This window comes from Rhododendron vialii, chromosome 8a (assembly GCF_030253575.1).
Source record: "Rhododendron vialii isolate Sample 1 chromosome 8a, ASM3025357v1".
Taxonomy (NCBI): domain Eukaryota; kingdom Viridiplantae; phylum Streptophyta; class Magnoliopsida; order Ericales; family Ericaceae; genus Rhododendron; species Rhododendron vialii.
This window is the reverse complement of record NC_080564.1, coordinates 27,131,406-27,152,686: the sequence shown is the minus strand read 5'-3', so window position 1 is coordinate 27,152,686 and position 21,281 is coordinate 27,131,406. Positions and strand designations below refer to the sequence as shown.

Genomic DNA, 21,281 nt, shown 5'->3' with positions numbered 1-21,281 from the left:
CGTAACTCTCTATATACTAAGCATTTGTGTGGCACACCATGCTCTCTCATTTTTTTGAAAATTAAAAAAAAAAAAAATCATGTAGAAATCCACCTTAGCCATAATATTCATCCCTCTTGATCTCTTGGTTTTCCCACTTCAGAGAAAGAAAAAAAAAACCTTTCAAACTTCTGTGAATCTTTTGGCTAACAAAACTTTATATAAATAATAATAACCACCACCCCAGTTCCCAAACTTTATTCCAAAACTCACTCTCAAAAAAATTACAACCGAGAATCTAAAACAAACTCACTCAAAAGAATCTTCTCCAAATCACACACACAAGACGGCTGAATCATCTAAACTTGTATACTTGAACAGTTGATCAATTTCGACAGGGTTCGTTTAGAGACCCGAGATTGACACGATGACCGGATGCCACCATCAAGACGCACACTTTTCCATCTGTCACCCCTCTAACTTGACTGTGCTTACCAGGTGGCTGAAATTGAAGCTCCCCCTCTCCTTGAAGAGTTGAGAGTGGTGGTGCCTACAGTAGATTCGATGATCGTGGGCCACATAGTTTGATGGGCTGATCACACAACCTCCATGGGCGCACTTGAAACAAACCCGGTGGTATAACGTGCCATCAACTGTCACCTAAAACAACAACAACAAAAACTATGGTACGCAGGCCTTTCAAGAGAAATTGCAAAGATTCCGGTAACTTGAATAGCCTACATAGTGCAACTTATGATAAAAAGGCAATGCTAGATATCGAGACAATGCTGGATATCGAACCAACACCAACAATCTTTCTTCTCACAACTTTGTTTTCACATATTCGTTATCGTGAATGAGAAATACCATGGAGATCTAGAAAGTGGTGGCAATTGAAAAGATATGTGCATAAATTTCTTCGAAAATTTAAAAGAAGGCATTTGGTATTTTGGTGAACTCCTAACTAAAATGGAAGGATAAATGACGTGCGAACTCTATTGTTACTATTACTTCACAACTGAACAAAACTATCCCAGATATATATCTCTTGCAAAGCTTCACATAAGTGTCCACACACACACAGAGCAATGGGAGTCCCAGAGTCGGGACACTAGACTGGAATTAAGCAAAAAAAGCCATTTCCCTCCCTATATTTTGAACACAAAATGATGGCTTTTTATGCAAAGTTCATCACTAGCTAACCTATAACCACTTCTATGTTTCTATCCTTTAGTGAACATAAAGTGCCAATCTGTACCTTCTCAATTGGGTAAACAGTTTTTTTGCAAGCAACGCATTTGTCTTGAGTTCCACCAAATAATCTTGATACTTTACTGTTGGTTTGACCCTGTGCAAATTTGAGTCCCAATAAGCATAGCAAGAAACAAGATACATAAACTTTCTATTCAGTCAGTATCAAATCCTAAGAAACGGTGTATCAAACTCGGCACAATTTAGAGGTTGTTTGCAACAGATATGTAGAAACAGATTTTAGATTATAACTTTATATTCTGCTTTAAATTATAGATTTTGGATTCGAGTAGTAGCCTAATTAAACTTATTTATTATAGCTGCGAAATTATAATTAAGCTGCTTTAAAAGTTGGTATTGCTTACTAATTACTATTAAAAGCTGAAAACCAGCTCCTTAAAAAATCCAAAATCTGGTCCAAAGAGTACCCCAAACCAAGCTTTTCTAAACTTAGGTTTTAGACCACTTTTTCAACTTTGTAAGGATTCCCACAACTCCAAAATCTTTTGATAGGAAAATTTTGACATACACTAACAATTGCTTTTAAAGGCTAAAGTTCCAAAATCTGCTCATCAGTACCTGGTTTGCTGATCTGTCCAGTCTAACAGTTTTTGGAGCACCTACAAGGCCAAAAAAAATAAGGGAAACACACATTGACTTATTAATCAGATCAAACATGTAAATGGAAGAGTAAAAGTGAATTAGAGATATCATAAAAGGACGAAGCTAATTGCTACCTTCAAAGCTTTTGTCCAAGCTTCCAGTCATCTTTAACAGTTGGTCAAAGTGAGGCTTACAATATAGCACACCCTCAAAGGAGCTATAGTTACTCAGCTGCAAAGAACGAAATAAAAACTTTAGTAATTTTAGCAATGAATAACATATGTAGTAACAAAAATGTTGATCTATGAGTACTAAAGGAAGAGAAGGAACCAATTTCATAATCTTTAAGGAAGAATGGAAGATCTTTGTGCAATCAATGATTTCAAGAAAATATGAGAAAACATGAAACAGTCCGCAGAGTCAATACTGTATGAAAATAATACAGAAAACTGAAGCTTTAATCGGTTTGAAAATTTTCAAGTCCTCCATTTTCTGATTTTTTTTTCTCATTGACAACCAATCACCGCTTCATCAAGGATTCACGGCTTATCATTTGATTGGAAAGTTATATCTTCTTGTAAGAAAGGAGAAAGGTTAGGCAATACACGAGATATACATCCCGGGGACTAATTGGGGAATGGCTAGGTAACTGTATCACAGGTTGGACATCTTGGAACCTAAATGGAAGAAAGTTGAAAGACACACTAAAGCACAGAGAATTTTGCTATTTTGTCCCGGGTAACAGGTTCAATAGTTCAAATCCATAGCCGAATCTCTAACTACAATGGCAGATAGGAGTGGCTGTTGTCAGATTAAGGTATCTGTCCGCATCTTGAAAGTCTCCAAAAGCAAGCCCAACATGTCTTGACAGGGTAAAACTTACGACGGTTGATCTTCTCCTAGTTTTACTGAGGTTCCGTATCTAGTTTTGAGGAAAGTTACACTTTCACTAAATGGAACCATAATTCGTATGTCAACTAATAGGAAGTTACAAAGTTGATAGGCAGAGTATTACAGATACACATGACCCTGGCGTTAATGCTTTTCAATTATGACAAAACAAAAACCGTAGAATAGCAGATATCTGTTGCTTTTGAAGAGCTGAATTAAGATGTTCTAAAGTTCAACATTTGCTTCATATGAGCAAACTCCATGTGAGTTTACAAGTTAAGATCACGGCATTCACAGGATAAAGTCCCAAGAACATTAACACCTTTTGATGATTGAAGCCAAGCATGATCATGACTAGCATCTTTACGGATATGTTCGATTATGCTAGAAAAAACATTCTGCTTTGCTTTTCTGATCCCGGTTCAACATTTAGTTAATGGTAACACAGGAAAATTCACAAGTTGATCTGTCCAAATTTTTACCACTTTCTCCACTGATATTGATTGACAAGCTTGTAAGCTACTTCGGTTAGCATAATGAGCACAACTGTGTACAAAAGGGTGAAACTCATATGACAAAAGCATCCATCTATATGATATGTAAATCTCAGAGCGATCAGTTTTTCCGTCAAACACCTATGAATCTGATCACCCATATCAACCTAAGTAAGTTGAGACTCAACTTAGGGCCATGATTTGATGTAGCCAATAGATAATACTCCTAAATTTCTCTCAGATTGCGAAATTCAGGATCCAAAATCTCAAGTTAAAGACTACTATCGTATCCATCATCATGCAAACTGAATTGAACAAAGTTGATATCACTTAAGGGGAAAAAAAATTCAATAGATTTTAGTCATGATCATCTTTAAACAAACCCACATCAGAATTTCGGTTTGTAGCCTGAAAACATGCACAAATCTCATATATACATATACGTACACAGTTGCATACTTTTACCTATAATCAACCAAACTCAATTATATGAATTCCGTGCGAGAAGTAAAGAAAAATGTCCCATAGATGCTAGTCCTGATCATTCTAACCAAGCCTATATCAGATACACAATCATCAATTGGATAAAAAACCATACTTCACATATGTAGACAACCCAAAAGCTCAACCTAGAGGTCATAATCATATTCCTCACAACCATTACTACAAAACCTGCAACTCTTCTCATTATCAATTGAACAAACACAATTTATACAAATCCCATAATAGAGAAATCAAGAAAATGATCCATAGATGCTAGTCATGATCATCTTGAATCAAACCCACATCAGAATTTCAATCAGCAATATGACAACATGCAAAAATCTCAGATACAAATAGACACAATTCCAAATTTATATATACTCATCACTTGGGATTTTGTCCATGAGATCGCATGTTTGAATCCCACGTAGGCCAAAATTTTCAAACTTAGTGCACCTAAGGTTTTGCCTGATTATTAACTTCAAGGCCCTGAAATTAGCGAAGTTTGCGCAAGCTGGCTCGGACATTAGGTTATCTAGAGAAAAGAAAAGCCAAGAAGAGGATTTATCACCTTGAGGGTTCCTTTGCAGTGGTGGCACCTAAAGCAAGCCTTGTGGAAGACCTTGTCATCAGCTGTGAGCTGTTCTACCAAGTAAACTTTCTTATCGCATGCCTTACACTTCTGGGTTGTCCCTCCATAAGTTGCCATTTTCTCCTCTGATCTCCCAATAAACACAGTTTCACAAACCAGAGAATTTCTTGCAAAATAAGAAGAATCTGTTCTTTCTATATCTGTATAAGTATTCCTTTCTCTTGAATCGAGTTTTCACAGCTAAGATTGTCAGAGAGGCAGCATATATGTCTTACCACACCTGCTAGGTGCTAATAATTGGTCTTATAACAAAATTATAAAAATGAAGGACATATGGTGGAGCTGTCATAATTTGGGGTATTTACGTAAATTTGAAAAATATTTTAACTTTTTTTGGAAGAGACAAAAAAAGAAAAGAAAAAACTATTAATGGTTCAAAAATACAAGTATCTGAATTACATTAAATTATACAAATTTCAACTGATAACCATGTTAAGGAAGAAATAAGTAAATAAAGAGCTCACATTCATGGAAACAAGTAATCAATGTTCGTTTTGGCAAAAATAAACCGTCAGATTTCCTAACTATCTAGAAATGTACATGGGTGACCAACTGAGGTAAGCCCGGTTAGATTAATTTTGGAAACAAATGTTATGAATTGTTCTTTGAAACTCTATGGTTCATGTTGAATTGAAAGCTATTTTCCTTAAAATTCAACAAAGCTTTCCTTAAAATAGTGGTATTGTACGACTTTGGAGGAGCGGCTATCGATTTGTCAACACAATCAAAGTTCAAAATTTCAAAATCTGAGTGGAGGGCACTTGAATAAAAGGTGGACCAAATACATAATTATTTTTCCAAGTTTGTGGTCAAGTTGCAACCAAATGTAAGATTGTGCAAATTTGATTGAGGGGTGAAGGGCTAAATAAATTTCTATAATAAGAATAGCCATTCCTTTATCCTCTTTCTTTTTTGGATGAATTAAGAATTATGATGCGTTTCATTATTTTAGTAATCCGGGTTACGAGTATTAGGCTCCTCATAAGAAAATAATAGTAATGTGAATCTCTCGACAGGTCGTGAGTATTTTAATAAAAAGAATTGATAACTTATTGTAAGAGACATTGTGCAAGTAGCCATATAATCACTCGATTTGTTTATCAGTGAATGGTTAGGTTAGCACAATGCAAAAAAAAGAGTTGAACTTTTGACCTTCTTATTCCTGACACCTAATTATACTCCTCATGCTGTTGGGCCAAGACGTTGTACAATTATTACTCGATATTAAAGAGATTGTTGTCATCAACATATTAAATCAGAGCTATTTCCAAAGTAATTTTTGCTATTGCTATTGACAATACATCCTGATAATGACCACACGTTTTCTTTATCAATTGCCTCTGCATATTCTTGCCTAGCTTTAAGACAATCTCAAGTATATGACGTTTGCTTTATAAGTAATTTCACCAAAAATAATTATCTTCCTAATTCACAAGAAAATTAAAGCAAATAGTCTCCTACTGAAAACACAAACCCCCACCGTCCTCTTTTTAATTCAAAACAAGGAAAAGCCATGGTCTCAGTTGGCAGGCATTGAAAACAAAATATACTTTTTTTTTTTTCCGCTGGGCAGAGTGTCTGCACCAGCTTACGTGCATGGTGCACCTTGACTAATCTCGTTCCTGATCCGGTCAAAGGCACACCATCCACATCGTAACTAGAGAATTCACATAAAATTACTTTCTTGCGGTCTAACCTCAAGAATCGAACATTGATCAATTGTTTACAAGATATACTTTTAGCATGGATTAAAAAAAAAAGGCACCGTCCGAGGAATAAACATGCACTTGTTTCTAAACAACATGTCGAACTTTTATTGGGGGCACACCTATTGTCCACCCACAACAACAAAATTCCAATCCGCTTTACCGCTGTTAAATCTTGTTTTTTTTTTGGTTAAAAAACAAAGAAAGGTATGTGTCATTGTCGACAACTCCAATTTGGATGGCTTAACAAAAGCACGTCTAAAGTGGATGGATCTGACCTGCTCTTCACTTCACATGCTAAAAATCCCCAATTTCAGCCAATTAACATAAATTAGGGAGTTGATAGCGTCCAGTTTCTCTCTCTTCCCCCCTCTCTCTCTTCAATATTATGCATAGTTTTAGTAATGTGCGGTATATGCAACCATTATTTGTTCAAGTTGGTCGCAACTTAACAAATGCAATTTTTTTAATAAAAAAAAAGAGGCGGCTATTCGTAGCTCCGTATTTTCTCCCTTAGTCCGTTAAAAATTTTTAATTATACTCGACAGTTAGTTACCGAAATTTAGATACATTTTCAGCATACAATTACCGAAATATAATATTTTTTTCAATAGCTATTTACCGAAAATGTATGTACGGCAGTTGTTTACCGAAGGTTGAATATATTTTCAACATGTAGTTACCGAAATATAATCTTATTTTCAACAGCTATTTACCGAAATGTTATGTATGATTTTCAACAACCATTTACCGAAATGTAGTGGGCTAAGGAAGAAAATACGGGGCTGTGAATAGTCGCCCCAAAAAAAGAAGTCAAATGGCTTATTTAGCTGTTTACCGTGCAATTAGTAAATTGTTTCAGTACTCTATTTGCGTTATAAACAAAAATGACTTCATTGTTATTCTCTCACGTTTAATATCAGTGATAGATGAGTGAGATTTGTAACAAGGATTGTGATTGGTAATGAGAGGGGATTGATAATAAGCATGTTTGTTTGAGATGAGATTAGATGATAAGATTATTAATACCATATTTGTTTCCATGGAATAGGATTGGATTGATAGTATATATTTTCATTTTTGCCCTCATGCAAAGTAGCTTCCATTACTAGTCCAAGGGCAACTTTGTACTTTGGCATCAACCTACTTGAGATTGGATTATCAATACCACGTCCCAAGGGGTATTATGAATCCCCCTTAAAAGGCCACGCTACTCATCCCAAGGAATTATTAGATCGGATCTATTTGGGTTATCAAACAAAAGTTTATATAGGAGCCCCTTGAAATTGATAGTCTAATCCCAAAGCTTAAGAGGGTTATCAAACGGGGCTTGAAATGCAGTGTGAGTCTTCATTGAGTCCTACTATGTAAGAAGGTATTCTATTCTAATTGTAGTAGTAGTGCGAAATTGAGTCAGAACTCAGAAGAGAAGCTCTTTGATTCTTTGAGGCAAGGGTGGGAAAAGAAAGAGTCAAGTAAGGCGAAGAAGGCCTGCTTGCTACCGACCAATAGAGAACCGATAGGTACATGGGGCCCACTTCAAGTTTCACTTAAATGATTCAAGCTGTTCAATATTTAAAAAAATTGAGTGGGCCCATCTGAACATGAAAAATAAGTTCAATTTGATATGTATCCAATCTTCCATTTTTCGAATCGGTTCCGATGGGCATACGGGGCCCACTCCGGGTCCCGCATGAATGATCCGAGCCGTTCAATATTTAAAAACAAATCAAGTGGGCCCATGAAAAATCTGCTGAATCTAATATGTATCCATTCTTCCATATGTGTAAGTGCTCCATCCAAGTTTGTATTTTTTCATTCAGATTTTATGGGTCCACTTGGTTTTTTTTTTAAATTGTTAAACTGTTCTAATTATCCATGTAGCATCCAAAATGGATCCCGCCTGTCCATCGGTTCAAATCAAATGCTATCGGTACCAATAGCATTTAGCGTCTTGATTTGTACCTTTTTATGTGTTATGGGCGCCATTTCCCACTGGGCCATATACCCCGGACAAGGCAGTACTTGACGTCTTGACCAACTCATCCAATCTCTACAGTCAGTACCAAGCACTTCCTGCCATGTCATGCTGGGGTAGATACACACACTGGTGGGGTAGGTACATCCCCACCACTGCCGGTGGTGCAGTGCACGTTGATCCCCACTTATGGGTACACCACCATTTGGTGTACATAACATTTACACTAAATTGCGTTGAATTAATTTTGGAGTAATGATTTGAACCACGTAATTTGTATAAAATCTTCTTAGGTCCTTGCACATAATCTTCTCATTTAAATATCGGAAAGAGCTAGATCAATGCATTTAATTTTTGCCTTACTAATTCGGGGACGAAAATTGATATATCTTACCAATATTCAAATGGACTGATATTATACAAGGACTCTTAAAAATATGTTTTAAATAAATTAAACAACCCTTATTAGTGTGCAGGATCTCGAGATAAGTCTCACGTCACACTCCGGTGTATGATGTAACCATAGTCTAGTTTTTTTGGTGTATAATAAAATTGTGTATAAGTGTCCAGTTGCCATTCAAAAAAAGAAGGGAAAAAAAAAGGCGTGAGATTGCAACAGTTTTAATGAAAAATGTAGGCATAAGTACTATTGGTCCCACACACTCGAGTGAATGAAACATTCATTTCGAATTGGATATTGATTTTTGCACTCTACGTTTTACTGATGGCGCTTCACTTTGTTCATGAAGTTACTAGTAACTTTACGTTAAAAGTGGAGCGCCATCAGTAAAAAATGGAGCGCGAAAATCAATTTTCTTCGAATTCCTGCCAATTTTCAAAGACTTCCTATAAGACACTTTTGCAGCCTATCAAACATCATTCAGAAATTGGAGAAAAAATCAACATCATCACCATACAAACATTTATATGACTGCTATTATTGAAATGGAAATCTACCACAAGTCAAATGCATAAAGTTTTAGCACTTCACTCTTATTTAAGGCAAAACAAAATCCCAAGAGAACTAGATATCACTGCCAACAGAATCAGAAGTACTGCTGCAGAAACAAACTTTCATTATGCACTCCCACTTGCTTGTTTCCGAGCTTCTTCTCGCATTACTGCTCTGACATAAATCTCATAGCAACACCCTGAAGCCAACAAACATCAGAACAACTCAATAAAAAAAAATTGTCGCCAACAGCGAAGCAAAGAGTGCAATCTTTGAGAGGCAGGAAACATAGATATACTTCTCAACAATCTTGGCAATGATTACACAAATCGGTTGTACAAGAGGGTAAAGGAGAAAACAAGCAAGATTAATCACAGGTGAAGTTCAAGATACTAACGATTAAGGCCTCGGGATGTGGATACTGGACACAGCAATAACCAAATCACAAGATTAAAACATAATTAATCTCATTATGAGACACAAGGAAGGTGGAAACGTGAGAATATCCACCCTCTTGATAATAAAAATCAGCAGTTATACGGGTAGATATTGTATTATTGCCACCCGTTTACAGGCCAGAATCACAGATGACGTTGAGAGGAAAAAAAGTAACACCGCATCTTTTGGCCGTGGCAAGGAAGCAATATGCAAAACACTTCCAATAGCACAATAAAACAACCAATGGAAACATTACACAAGTGGTTTAGCCAAACAATGATGAAACCCCAGATACGAAACAGTTCCAAACAAATAGGTAGACGTCCAGGAACAAAGTTTTCTGATATCAAATGATGCACCAAGAGTCAAACACATGCAAACTGCTTTTAGAGTACAATAAGAAACTCCCAGTTGGTGAAGCTGGGCACCGGCTCCATCCTGCTTTCATGCCGCCTTCTATCAATATGACGATGCGTGCGCAGGCGTGTAAAGATGATGTTGTATGAAAAGGAGAACTCATACATAAAACCAGATCCATTGCTTAACGTTATATGTTAGTTTTGGTCAGCACTTACCGGTACTCCATAATTCAGTGCAAAAGCAGAAGATTCCATTGTTTTTACAGATATTGAACTAGAAATAGAACTGTAATATTTCCTTTTCCAAGTAATTAGCCCACCAACTATATTAAGCATTTATGCCGACTCAGGTTTGAGAATCGGGTGAAAGGAGTACAAGTGTTGAATTTATCTAGTTCTAGTGCCCGAGGACTTTGGGACACAGAAAAACAACTTATCCGTATTCATCTATTTTTATAACAATCCTTTTATTGGGAAGTGGTGTTTGCAAGGTGGCTTCCATGTGAAATTTGCCAGCTTTACGCATAGTTACATTGTAAACCCAGATAACTAAATATCCTTGCTGGAGTGTCCGCCCGCTTACACGTGCTTGGCACATCCCCTACCCTCACAGACTCACAGTGTTCCACACATTACTCCATACATTTAGCAGAGTCCTTGTAACATAGTGAGCCAATAGTGAAAATTGGTAAAACTAATTACTTAAAACACCAATCATCACAAATTCACAGCTCTGTTATCTGTTTAGTTTTACAGAAGGAAGAAAACAGAGACCTTGGCAGCACACTAAAATTGTCAGTTTCTGACATCTGGATACATATGCTTTTACCTTCATTGGGGCAGTTGCATACGCCAAAACTAATAGAAAAAAACAGTGTATGCAAGTCACAGTTAAGACATTAGCTTACCAGCTACAACAACAATTGTGAGAACATCTCCGATTCTTTTGAGCCGCCACACACTTTTCTTATGTGATTTGAACCGCTTCAGTGATGGATCCTCTGCTAGTAGCTGCAATATGATAAGCTTAGTTCAAGTGATTCTATACCCAATTCTAGAAATTCAGGAAACTAGAACACAGCTTGCAGGCAAAAATTCGAAGGTCAAGATTCCAACAGTTTCTCCAAAGGTCAGAAATTAATCCATTAAAAAGCCATGAATTTTGTTTGTGTAGGCTCAAATTCCCTTTTGATGCCTTTTCCATAAATTTATCGGTTATTAAAAAAATAACGGTTTGTGTAGGCTAAATTTCCCTAGCTACTCTTGTCAATAATTTAAGCATTATATAAAACAACTAGCAAGAAGCACCAATGATCAGTATCCCCCAAAATAACAACCAAGTAATTCGCAGTCAGATTGAAACTCTACCCATGCGGTTTATAAAATTCAAGGCCAAACCATCACTTCGGAAGAGGATTAGATAACTAAAGTTCTGTAACACAATATAGACGCGCTGTGGTAAATGTTATTTAAGTTCGAAGAGATAAGAGAAAATGGAAGGAATATCTGAATTGAATGTGGAAACTATGTCATGCATGAAATGCTATACAAGAAGTAAGCAAGAGTATAGAAGAAACCTCAAACCTATCTTCAGTATTTGGCTACTCAAGGGCACTGTCACTATTATCTTCATTCATAGCATGATTCAGCACACTTTTGTTAGATACAACTCACGATACACATTAGACACAAAATGTGACATATTTCACCAGAATTATCGACGTTAAAGTCACGTATGTAGCACTGGAAAACTGAAATTAAAGTTAGACTGGAGAATATTAATGTGACTGTGGGGCATTGTTTTCCAGCCTTATGGCTGTCTACTTATAATGCAGGCGGTGGTGTTGCTAGAATTATTATAGGCTGGGATCCTCGTCTGCTTAATAGACCTCGCATACTACTTTCACGTTGAGTAGTATCTTAAGCGCTGAGTAATAGACCTGGCAAGTCCTGCTTGCATACTACTTTCAATTCTATTGGCTTTGGAGGGAAAGAAACTTTCGTGTGTTTGAAGGTAAAAAGTCTGATGCTGCAGTTCTTTGTGGCAGAGTAGAAGAGGAGATTAGAGCTTGCTTATGCTCAAGGCGGAATCTCAAAAATTCTGATCAGAATAGGCTTTTGGCTAGGAACTGAAATTTGCCCCTCTGTTTTCAGTCCTTAGCTTCTGTTTTTCCCCTTTGGGGTTTTTGTTCTTTGCTAGCGTTAAGTAGCTCATTTTGTTTACGGGTTTTTACCCTCTGGATTTGAGTTTGTTGTGCTTAATGAAAGGTTAATTACCCAAAAACAATACCTATATCGAACACCAGAACTTACCATTGTTCATATCACAAAAGGTGTGAAAGGATTTAAGTATCACAGACTGAAAACAAAGATGAGCGGACTGAATATCAAACTCTGTGTTGATTTACAGTTCACACGGGGAGATTAATAAAGAAGATGATCATGTACTTCGTGGTAGAAATTATGCCCCTAAATTGCGATCATCTAGAGCTGACAAACGAGTGAACGAGACAAACAAGGCAGTGTCCAAGCTTGTCTGGAAACTTAATGAACTTTAAATATACGTTCAAGGTTGGCAAACTTTAATCGAGCCAATCATGAGCTCTCGAGTAGCTCGAATTCCTTAACGCTATAAGCTTATCAAGCTGACAAATAGTTTGTTCAAGCTTAGTTTGGAAGCTTAACGAGCTGCAAAAAATATGGGAAAATGACGGCCTAGGATGTGTTTTGATAATCCCTTCAAGGACATTTTCAGCATTAACAAATGTTCTTAACTTGTCCTTGGCGGGTATTAATTATCAAAACACGTCCTTGGCCGTCATTTTCCCAAAAAATATTCAACCTTATTTTGTATATGTAACAAGCCGATCTCAAACAAGCTGTTAACGAGACAGAGTAAGAGCTCTAACTCAAGTAGCTTGATTAGCTTATTTGTATTCTGATCACCATAAATTTCAGAGAAATTAGGGAAGTGGAACAACGGTAAGCTGCTCCTCTCTTAATTTCCTTTTCTTTCTTTTACAATCCTTTTTCCTTTGGCCTCTTTCGTACAGTTAGATAAAATCACCAAAGAAATTCCAAACAGATGAACTGGATGAAGAGGCTTCAGAAATGTCATTTTCTATTTTCAAAATACCCATTTACCATTGCATAGTCCAGCTTTATACACCAATCCCAACTACTTTGACCTAATCTCTCGATTTGACGACATACGATTCAGATGAACCAAATTTTATTGAATTAGGGTTTAAGCAAAAAAAAAAAAAAATAGTAGAAGCAACAACACTCACCGCCTTCTCGCGAGGCCCTGGTTCGACGTGGAATCCCCGACGGGATAGCGACTCGTCCGTGTTCTGCTCGTAATTAATCAATCGAAATCAATGCTTAGAGAGAAAGGACGGGAGAGAATAGAAAGCTATAGCGAAACAAACAATCAAGTAGAAACGCCAAAAGACAAAGGAGATCCATGGATTCATGCAGTATATCTGGAAATGTATGCATCCGTGGACAGCTGTGGATAGAGAAAAAGAAGAGATACCTGAGGATGAGACCTTAGATGAGAGAGAATATTGGTTTTGTTGAGTAAGAACGCCATCGTAGCCGAGGAGAGAGAGAGAGAGAGAGAGAGAGCAACGCACCCGGCTATGGAGTATAGAGCTACCTAGTACCTACCCAGAAATTGATCCGAGGAAAAAATGGGGGGCAAAAGGAAAAGCAACATACATTGTTTTTACGCTGGAACCCCCTATAGTTCGTATGAATATCAAAATTGACCCGGTAAGGTCTCAGCTTTGGCAAATCAGCAATGCTACCCTACTGCTTTGTTTCACCGCTCCCCCACCGCATCGCTCAATTTCACCATCTATCTTGACAATTAATGGTCCGGATTTAAAAAAACATTTCTAAAAAAGAGTTTCCAAAACACTCTGGATAGTGAGATTGAAAGCGATTGGAAAAGTAATGAAACAAAACAATGGTGGTAGACTTTCTGTTGGCAAAGAAATTCAGATGTCAAAATACGAATACCCAAATGATAATATGGCACTTTTATCGCGTCACAGCTAATTCCAAAAAAGCAAATAAACATAAAATGATTTTGCACTTCATTTTTTTCTCACGTGCAATCTTCATTTCTTTTCTTTTTTTATGTCTTTATCCACGTGATAAAAGGAAAATGATAAAAATGCCTTTCATATGTGAAAATTTAATTTATATTTACATGAATAAAAACAAAAGAAGAGTGCAAGAGGATCAAATGGACGAGGGATTCCTATAGTGTGCTAATATACTACTTGAATGTAATGCCCGTTAGTATGCTTTTATCGAAATCTCATGATCCGATCCAATCAATTTGTAAAGCTTGTTGAAAACTACAAGTGCATGAAAATTTTAATTAATCGATACTGGTAATGATTAAATTGTCTATTTATTTTGATTTTTAGTTTGTAGTTGTTTAGAGTAGCAAATAGGAGTAAGAAATAAGGTGACTAACCAAACGAGCTCTCAGCGTTCATAAGGAATGCCCCAAATGAATTTGATAGATACACATTTGTCTGGGTTTGATCTATTTGATACGATGGAAATTCTTTCCAGAAAGGATCCAGATTCTCAATGGTTGGACCAACTGCAAAGAAGCCGATGTAGTTCAATCACGCTATTCATCTCGACAATTAATGGTCGAGATTGCACAAAGTATCCTAGCGATACGATAGGTCTTATCTGTGGGATACTTTAAGTAAATTTTGACCATTAAAAACACTTTTGGACGATTTGGTTGTGCGAACTGTCCTCTGCAGTCCAAAAGACAAGCCTGATTCTTTAGGAAACTCTATCTTCTCCCTATTGACAAATGGTTATGTTACATATACAGCAAAAGTAAATGACAGATTAGGCAGTTGCATTGCGAAAGCTTCAATAATTGAAATTCATCTTCAAAACATTCGAAGTTAATTAACCAATTTGAACACGACTTCCAAGTAGCTATGAACCCAAAATCTACAACAAACAGTTAAGCATATCTCGACCAAAAACTCCAGCTTATCATACTTCTAAAACTGCACAAATTCTTAAACTGGGCAGCACTTCCTAGAGATATAAACGTACATAACTAACGATTTTCTACACTCAGTAGTTTTTTGGCCTCTTTGAAGCAGGCACTGCTTCTGAAGAAACACGCTTCAATGCAGCAATCTTCCTTTTAGACTTCAGCACATTGTATAACATTGACCATTTTCTATGGGCTTTAGCAACATCAGCAGCACGAGGTGACGAAAAGTCATCGATAAAATGGCTCAGACCTGGTGCTTCAGAATTCATGAGCAGATGTTGAAAGGGATGATCATCATAAATTAACAGTGAATACTGACTCTCACAGAAGGGATTAAACGAATTTCCTGGAAAAATCCCAGAGCCATCACCGATAAGATCCTCCACATTAGTATTTTGCAAGCCATATTCATTCAAATCACTTGCATTTTCAAAAGATGGATTAGATGACATGATACCCTCATTGGGGAAGTCGGAAGGTACTTCTTGATTCCCGTGGGAAGAAGTGCTTGGTTGTGTATGATCATGTCTATTTTGAGTGTGAGAAGGTTCACAGTAATAGAGGCTGGGAATCGATACGTTTGATGGGTAAGCATCATTCACTGACTGCAAATAGGAACGCATTAAAGTCTCATCATTGAAAGACTTTACTTCCTCCCTGTGTTTCAGTGCAGACACCACCAACTTCTCGCCGTTAACCTGGTATCAGAAATCAATTAGAAAATGAGATGGAAATGACTCAGAGAGAAAACACTTGGGCTGCGTTTGGATCAAGGATTTGGAACCTTTGTGAGTGGTTACACCCTTTACCATTGCCTTTTCCCTTTCTTTTCCTTACCAAATCCTTGAACCAAATACACCCGTAAGGTATAAGGATTTACGTGATAAGAGAAAAGCATGCCTTTTGATCTTTGGAGAGCTTATCAATTGGGAGATAACAACATTCTGAAATTAGTCCCATCAATTGCCCCACCTCATTGAAAACCACACCAGCTTTTTTCTCAGAGCTGACGGGAAAATAGAGTTGCAAGCTCTTATCAAGTATACATGTTTGAGCATGGTCCACAATGGATTCCAACCTTTTTGCACTCCCAAGGATCTGGTGATCAATTCTCAACAGACAAATGTAGTTAGCATATTTTGTACTGGCAAAGCTCTTACAAGTATTCAAGCGATATTAGCATATAGAAGTTCAAGGTGATATAATGACAACCATATTCTGTGCAACCAAACCTTGAGTAAACCACTATGCTTACATTTTGGAGGCTTTGAGGATCAACAAAGAACCGAGTAAGAAAATCTTTCACGGTTTTGATGTTTTCACTAACCAAACGGTTATGGATAGGACCATCTTTGCTGATCATTTGTAATCGCCAAACCTCATCATTTAGAGATGGCGGGAAGTGCTTCTTAGTATCTGCAAACAGAAATTATTTTTGAGCTTCTATCATTATCCGTCTAGTGATGAGTGTTAAGAAAACTTGGTATCTCTATCTGACTTTGGGTTTTATGACTCATAAGCTTCTATTTGTGTTCTTTCTTATAAGTGTAGAAGCCTTCTACACAAATGAGAAAGAACACAATTAGACAAGCTACTCACATCAGATATCACTAGAAGACAGTTTACATAGTAGTGACTAAAATAATGCAAATAGTTATCTCCATTACTCACATTTTCTCTACTTTTGGGAAATCAGCATATTAAGGAAGTGTAGTACATTTCATTTTGCTCATGCTCGACATATGATTCAGAACAATACTCTATCACAGCAGTTAGTGATTCCGTAGAAACAAACGAACTTTGTTTTGGAAGTGGCATGACTCAAATGAAAAAGGTCGGTGAATTTCAGCCATCAGAAGATATTAGAGCCTGAGCCAAATGAATTACCTTTGTTTGGTATAAACCATCAATTAGGATCCTCCCTAACATAAAAACTAGATACAAGCTCTATTGAAAATAAAATTATCTAATGCCTAAATCCAAATTGACTTTTGAACATTCTACTTTTCCCAGCAATTTTACCCCCATGTAAAAAGATTTCTTGCCAAATATCAAATGAATTGATGCTAACCAAACAGGCTTTGTGCAGCATTACATTAATCTGCTTTGATGCTTCAAACAGTCAGATCTTAAAAACACATAGCTGAATAATAATGGGCCAGAAGAACTTACAGGTGTTGCGATAATCCTTAAGGACAAAGGGTTCTGTTACTGCTTCTCTTACTCTAGCCCCGTTAAAACTATCCACAACTTTTGCTCCTAGACGGAGCTTACAGACCTTCATCCAATTTGAATTATGCGTGAAAGAAATCTTAGGTACGACACCTACACCTGCTTCCAGATTCAGATGCACATTTCCAGTCAGAAGAGATTTTTTCCCTTCCATTTCTCTGACAATCTTTTTGTTAAATTCTTCAACCGTCCAATTGTCACCGTCAAAATCTCCCATAACAACTACTATCTCAACCTCTGCAGATGCTTCAGGTCCTGAGGTAACAACTTGCTTTGTAGTTACATCGACTAAAGCCACTCTGACGGGAGTATTTCCTTCTCCTTCAATCGTTTGACGAGCAACTAGTGGCAGGGAGAACTTGTCCTTGAACTCTAGTTGGAGTGTTCTTGATTCCGAAGATTGTACTCCAATCCCAGAATGACTGAATGAGAAGTACAAGGACATGTGAGCTGCAAAATGTGATGGATAGTGGCAGTAAGCCTATAAGTTTAACTACTAGGGCATGATCTCTTACTGGTTCAATCTAGCCCAAGGCGTTTCTCCTGCCAATTCAAGTTCTTCCTTGACCTGTAATATCCTGAAGTATTACTGCGAGACTTGTATGATACATTATTGGAGGTGCATACATGATTTATCGAACATAATAGACACTTGTATATATGTATGTATGTATGTGTTGGGGGAAATAAGGGCCCAAATTCACACACAAATATCACCCAAAAAACAGTCTTAAACGCAGCAGTTAAAGAGCAGATTTTCAGCACACAAATGAGCTACAAATGTGCAGTTTTTTTCAGCGATAAAACAGCGGAGGAAGTAGACTTATCTGGGCACAAGAAAACTGAATTTCTTGTCACAAATCCAAGCTTTACAAAACTTCTTTTCACTTCCAAAACAGAGCACACAAAACCCTTTCCTTTTTTTTCTCTCTACGTTTTTTTCCTTCTTTTCTTACAAAAAAAACAAAGGGGCGACTATTTGCAGCCCCGTATTTTCTCCCTAGCCCGTTAAAAATTTTCAATTATACTCGACAGTTAGTTACCGAAATTGAGATACATTTTCAGCATAAAATTACCGAAATATAATATTTTTTTCAACAGCTATTTACCGAAAATGTATGTTCGGCAGTTGTTTACCGAAGGTTGAACATATTTTCGACATGTAGTTACCAAAATATAATCTTGTTTTTAACAGCAATTTACTGAAATGTTATGTATGATTTTCAACAACTATTTACCGAAATGTAGTGGGTTAAGGGAGAAAATACGGGGCTGCAATAGTCGCTCCCAAAACAAGGGTGCCGCTATTCGCAGCCCTCTATTTACTCTCATAGCCCGTTAAAAATTTTCAATTATACTCGACAGTTAGTTACCGAAATTGAGATATATTTTCAACGTCCAATTACCGAAATATAATATTTTTTTCAACAGATGTTTACCGAAAATGCATGTTCGGCAGTTGTTTACCGAAAGTTGAACATATTTTCGATATGTAGTTACCGAAATATAATCTTGTTTTCAACAGCAATTTACCGAAATGTTATTTATGATTTTCAACAATCATTTACCGAAATTTAGTGGGCTACGGGAGTAAATAGAGGGCTGCGAATAGCGGCGCCCAAAACAAAGACACACAGCCCCTTGGTATCACTCACTTCACTTATTACATACTAAGGACAAAAATATAAAAACATTACATCAAAGCCCCCCAAAAAGTAAAACAAAGAAATACTACCCAAATTAGGTTTACATATTTCTAACAGTATGTATGTATGTGTAATCATTGGAGGTGCATGATTAACCCAAACGGCACTCACCATTCTAGAAATCATAGGCGCCATTTTTTGCTCTATAGCTTGGTGGATCCTTCGGTCGACGATTTGCTCGATGACTTGGTGGATCCTTCGGTCGACGATTTGCTCGATGACTTGGTGGATGCTTCCGTCGACGTTTCTGATCAGCAAACCCTCCAGCTCCTTCCTGACAAATCAAGAACAATTGCAAGAAATAAAAGTAGAGGTAGTGATATTTCTCCACAGAACAAAAATTAAAATAAAATAAAATAAATCTAGCTACAATTTTTCAGAAAATAAGCAGTACGGCAAAACCCTGGTCAGTTTTCGTTTTAACATAGAATTCCCAGAAAAGAAGACGAAAGAGAAGCTTCAAACAGTTGCAGTTTAATCCAAACAAACCACGTAGAGAAAAGTTCAAAATCAGAAGAATTGTACAGTAATAATTTCAAAGATTAAAGAAATTGTTTTGCCGTTCAAAAAAAAGAAGAATTCTTACACAAAAATAGCAATACCCAAAAAATAAAAAAATTCGATTTTCGATTTACAGCTTACCAGTGGGTAACATTTGTAAAAGAAGAACTAAAGAGGAGCAAAGTAAAAGGCCTCACCCTCCTGAAGAAACCCTTGTTTCCTCCTCTCCTGAATTGCCATCTTTCAACACCTCATTATTCTGAGACATTCTCTTTTCTTTTGGGAAAACTGAATATAACAACTCAAGTGGTAAATCTAGCTAGTCCTGTATTAGTATTCTATTTCTAGGTGGGAGGAGATGCCGTGGTTGATATGATAATCAATGATGATTCCAACGGCGAATCAAAGGAATCTGGTAGTTGGAGTGAGATACAGTGAAGACGCAAGTCCACGTACGGACGGGCCCCCAAAGAAACGCGGCGACGGATTAAAAAAACACAAATAAGCCATGCCACGGAGAAATTTTTCAGGGTCAAGCCGGAATATTTCACGTGGTTTTTGCTTGATATTTCCGAGCTATCCGATACACTTTTAGACTGTTTGAATTTGGAAAGAGCGGATGATTTCAATTTGAGCCATCTAAAAGTGCATCGAATTACATTGGAGTGCCGAGCAGACACCACATGAGATATACTCACCTGCACCGAAAAAAATTCTCTCGCCACTCACCCCACACCCAGACCACCACTCCTGTTGTAGTGTTGGGGGGGGGGGGGGGTGTGTGTGTGTGGGAACTGGGTCGTGACGTTGGGGGGGGGGGGGGGGGGGGAACTGGGTCGTGACGTTGTTCTTTCGAATAGTCAAATAGCGTGTCGAAGAAAAATCAAACCGGGGCCTGTTTCCACATCCTAAAAAAATTACTTAAAAAATAAGGATATATTTTTAATCTTAAAAATAATAAATTTACAAAAATAAATTTTTTAATTTTTTTACAGAGTTTAATAGATCTCATCAAGATCTATAAAATTAGGTTCATATTACATATTTTTTGATTTCAGTAAATCTATTATTTTTAAGTTTGAAAATTATAAATAAATATTTATTTTTTAATGATTTATCCGAAATGTGGCCAACTCCCCCAGAGAGATGTGGGTGTAAATTTGTCGAAGGAGCGTAAGAAAGAGGATAAACACGAAGAGGTTTAACCGATGCTTCAAGGTGCGTATACAGTTGTTGTCCTCGAGATGTGGGTGTAATTCGAGAATTTGGCCTGAAATTCTGAAGCAAAATTATATGATTCGTAAACGCTCTTACCGATTTCGAATTGAGATGTTTTTTAATAGAGACCTTAAATAACATATTTTGAACAAAATAAGCGGCTCCGATCATCTTTGTGAGACCTGAGACAGGCGCAAAACGGATCTATACGTAGCTGCTGTACTTGGGCTGTTATACCCCTAGCATTTCTCAAACTGTTATACTGTGTATGTAATTTTTTTCACTAAAAGACAAGAGGTGGAGTTCATCTATTAAAAAAAAATGTGAAAATAAATTTTTTTTTTCTTCCAGTAATATAAGCATGATATGTGCTTTCCTTTCGTTATTTTTTAGTCTTCATGACTATTAACATCTTCACTCCGTTACTTATTGCTTGTGGTGCAGACGATAAAAAACTGCTTACCCCGGAATCAACTTTTCACGAATTGCGGAAGCTCTTGCGATTCGTGATGGATTGAAACTGGGAATGGCCCTTAACCTTACACAGGTGCACCTCGAATCTGATGCGGAAGCAATTGTGAGAAGCTGCTAGGCCTCACAAGTCTCCCCTTCTGACATTGCGGTGCTTACACATGACATGATTGTCTTATTTTGAAGAGTCAATTTATTTCTTGTGATTTTAATTTCATTAAATGTGGATGTAATCGGACTGCACATATCTGTGCTCAAAAAGGTATTTTCAATGGTTGGTCCGATCTGTGAACTTTCATATTGCCCCTCATGAAATTTCC

At 37.0% G+C, this 21,281-nt stretch overlaps 2 protein-coding genes and 1 pseudogene across 3 annotated transcripts; all 3 read right to left on the bottom strand.

The window, feature by feature from the left end:
* Positions 1 to 179: 179 nt before the first annotated feature.
* LOC131298099 (LIM domain-containing protein WLIM1-like) lies at positions 180 to 4,653 on the bottom strand (annotated as a pseudogene).
* A 4,241-nt stretch (positions 4,654 to 8,894) lies between these two features.
* LOC131336531 (succinate dehydrogenase subunit 7A, mitochondrial-like) lies at positions 8,895 to 13,495 on the bottom strand. Its single transcript, XM_058372409.1, has 4 exons — positions 13,325 to 13,495; positions 13,077 to 13,139; positions 10,695 to 10,797; positions 8,895 to 9,188 (listed from the first exon to the last, which is right to left on the bottom strand). Exons 1-4 carry the CDS (start codon positions 13,379 to 13,381, stop codon positions 9,115 to 9,117), a joined length of 297 nt encoding a protein of 98 aa, XP_058228392.1. The 5' UTR covers positions 13,382 to 13,495; the 3' UTR covers positions 8,895 to 9,114.
* A 1,187-nt stretch (positions 13,496 to 14,682) lies between these two features.
* LOC131335067 (calmodulin-binding protein 60 A-like) lies at positions 14,683 to 19,652 on the bottom strand. Of its 2 annotated transcripts, XM_058370245.1 has the most exons (7): positions 19,470 to 19,652; positions 18,883 to 19,045; positions 17,581 to 17,633; positions 17,006 to 17,487; positions 16,089 to 16,249; positions 15,734 to 15,931; positions 14,683 to 15,531 (listed from the first exon to the last, which is right to left on the bottom strand). In XM_058370245.1, exons 1-7 carry the CDS (start codon positions 19,538 to 19,540, stop codon positions 14,911 to 14,913), a joined length of 1,749 nt encoding a protein of 582 aa, XP_058226228.1. In that variant the 5' UTR covers positions 19,541 to 19,652; the 3' UTR covers positions 14,683 to 14,910. The 2 variants fall into 2 exon arrangements, with proteins under 2 accessions (XP_058226228.1, XP_058226229.1); XM_058370246.1 differs by lacking the exons at positions 17,581 to 17,633; positions 19,470 to 19,652 and having other exon boundaries at positions 17,006 to 17,515; positions 18,883 to 19,328.
* Positions 19,653 to 21,281: the final 1,629 nt, after the last annotated feature.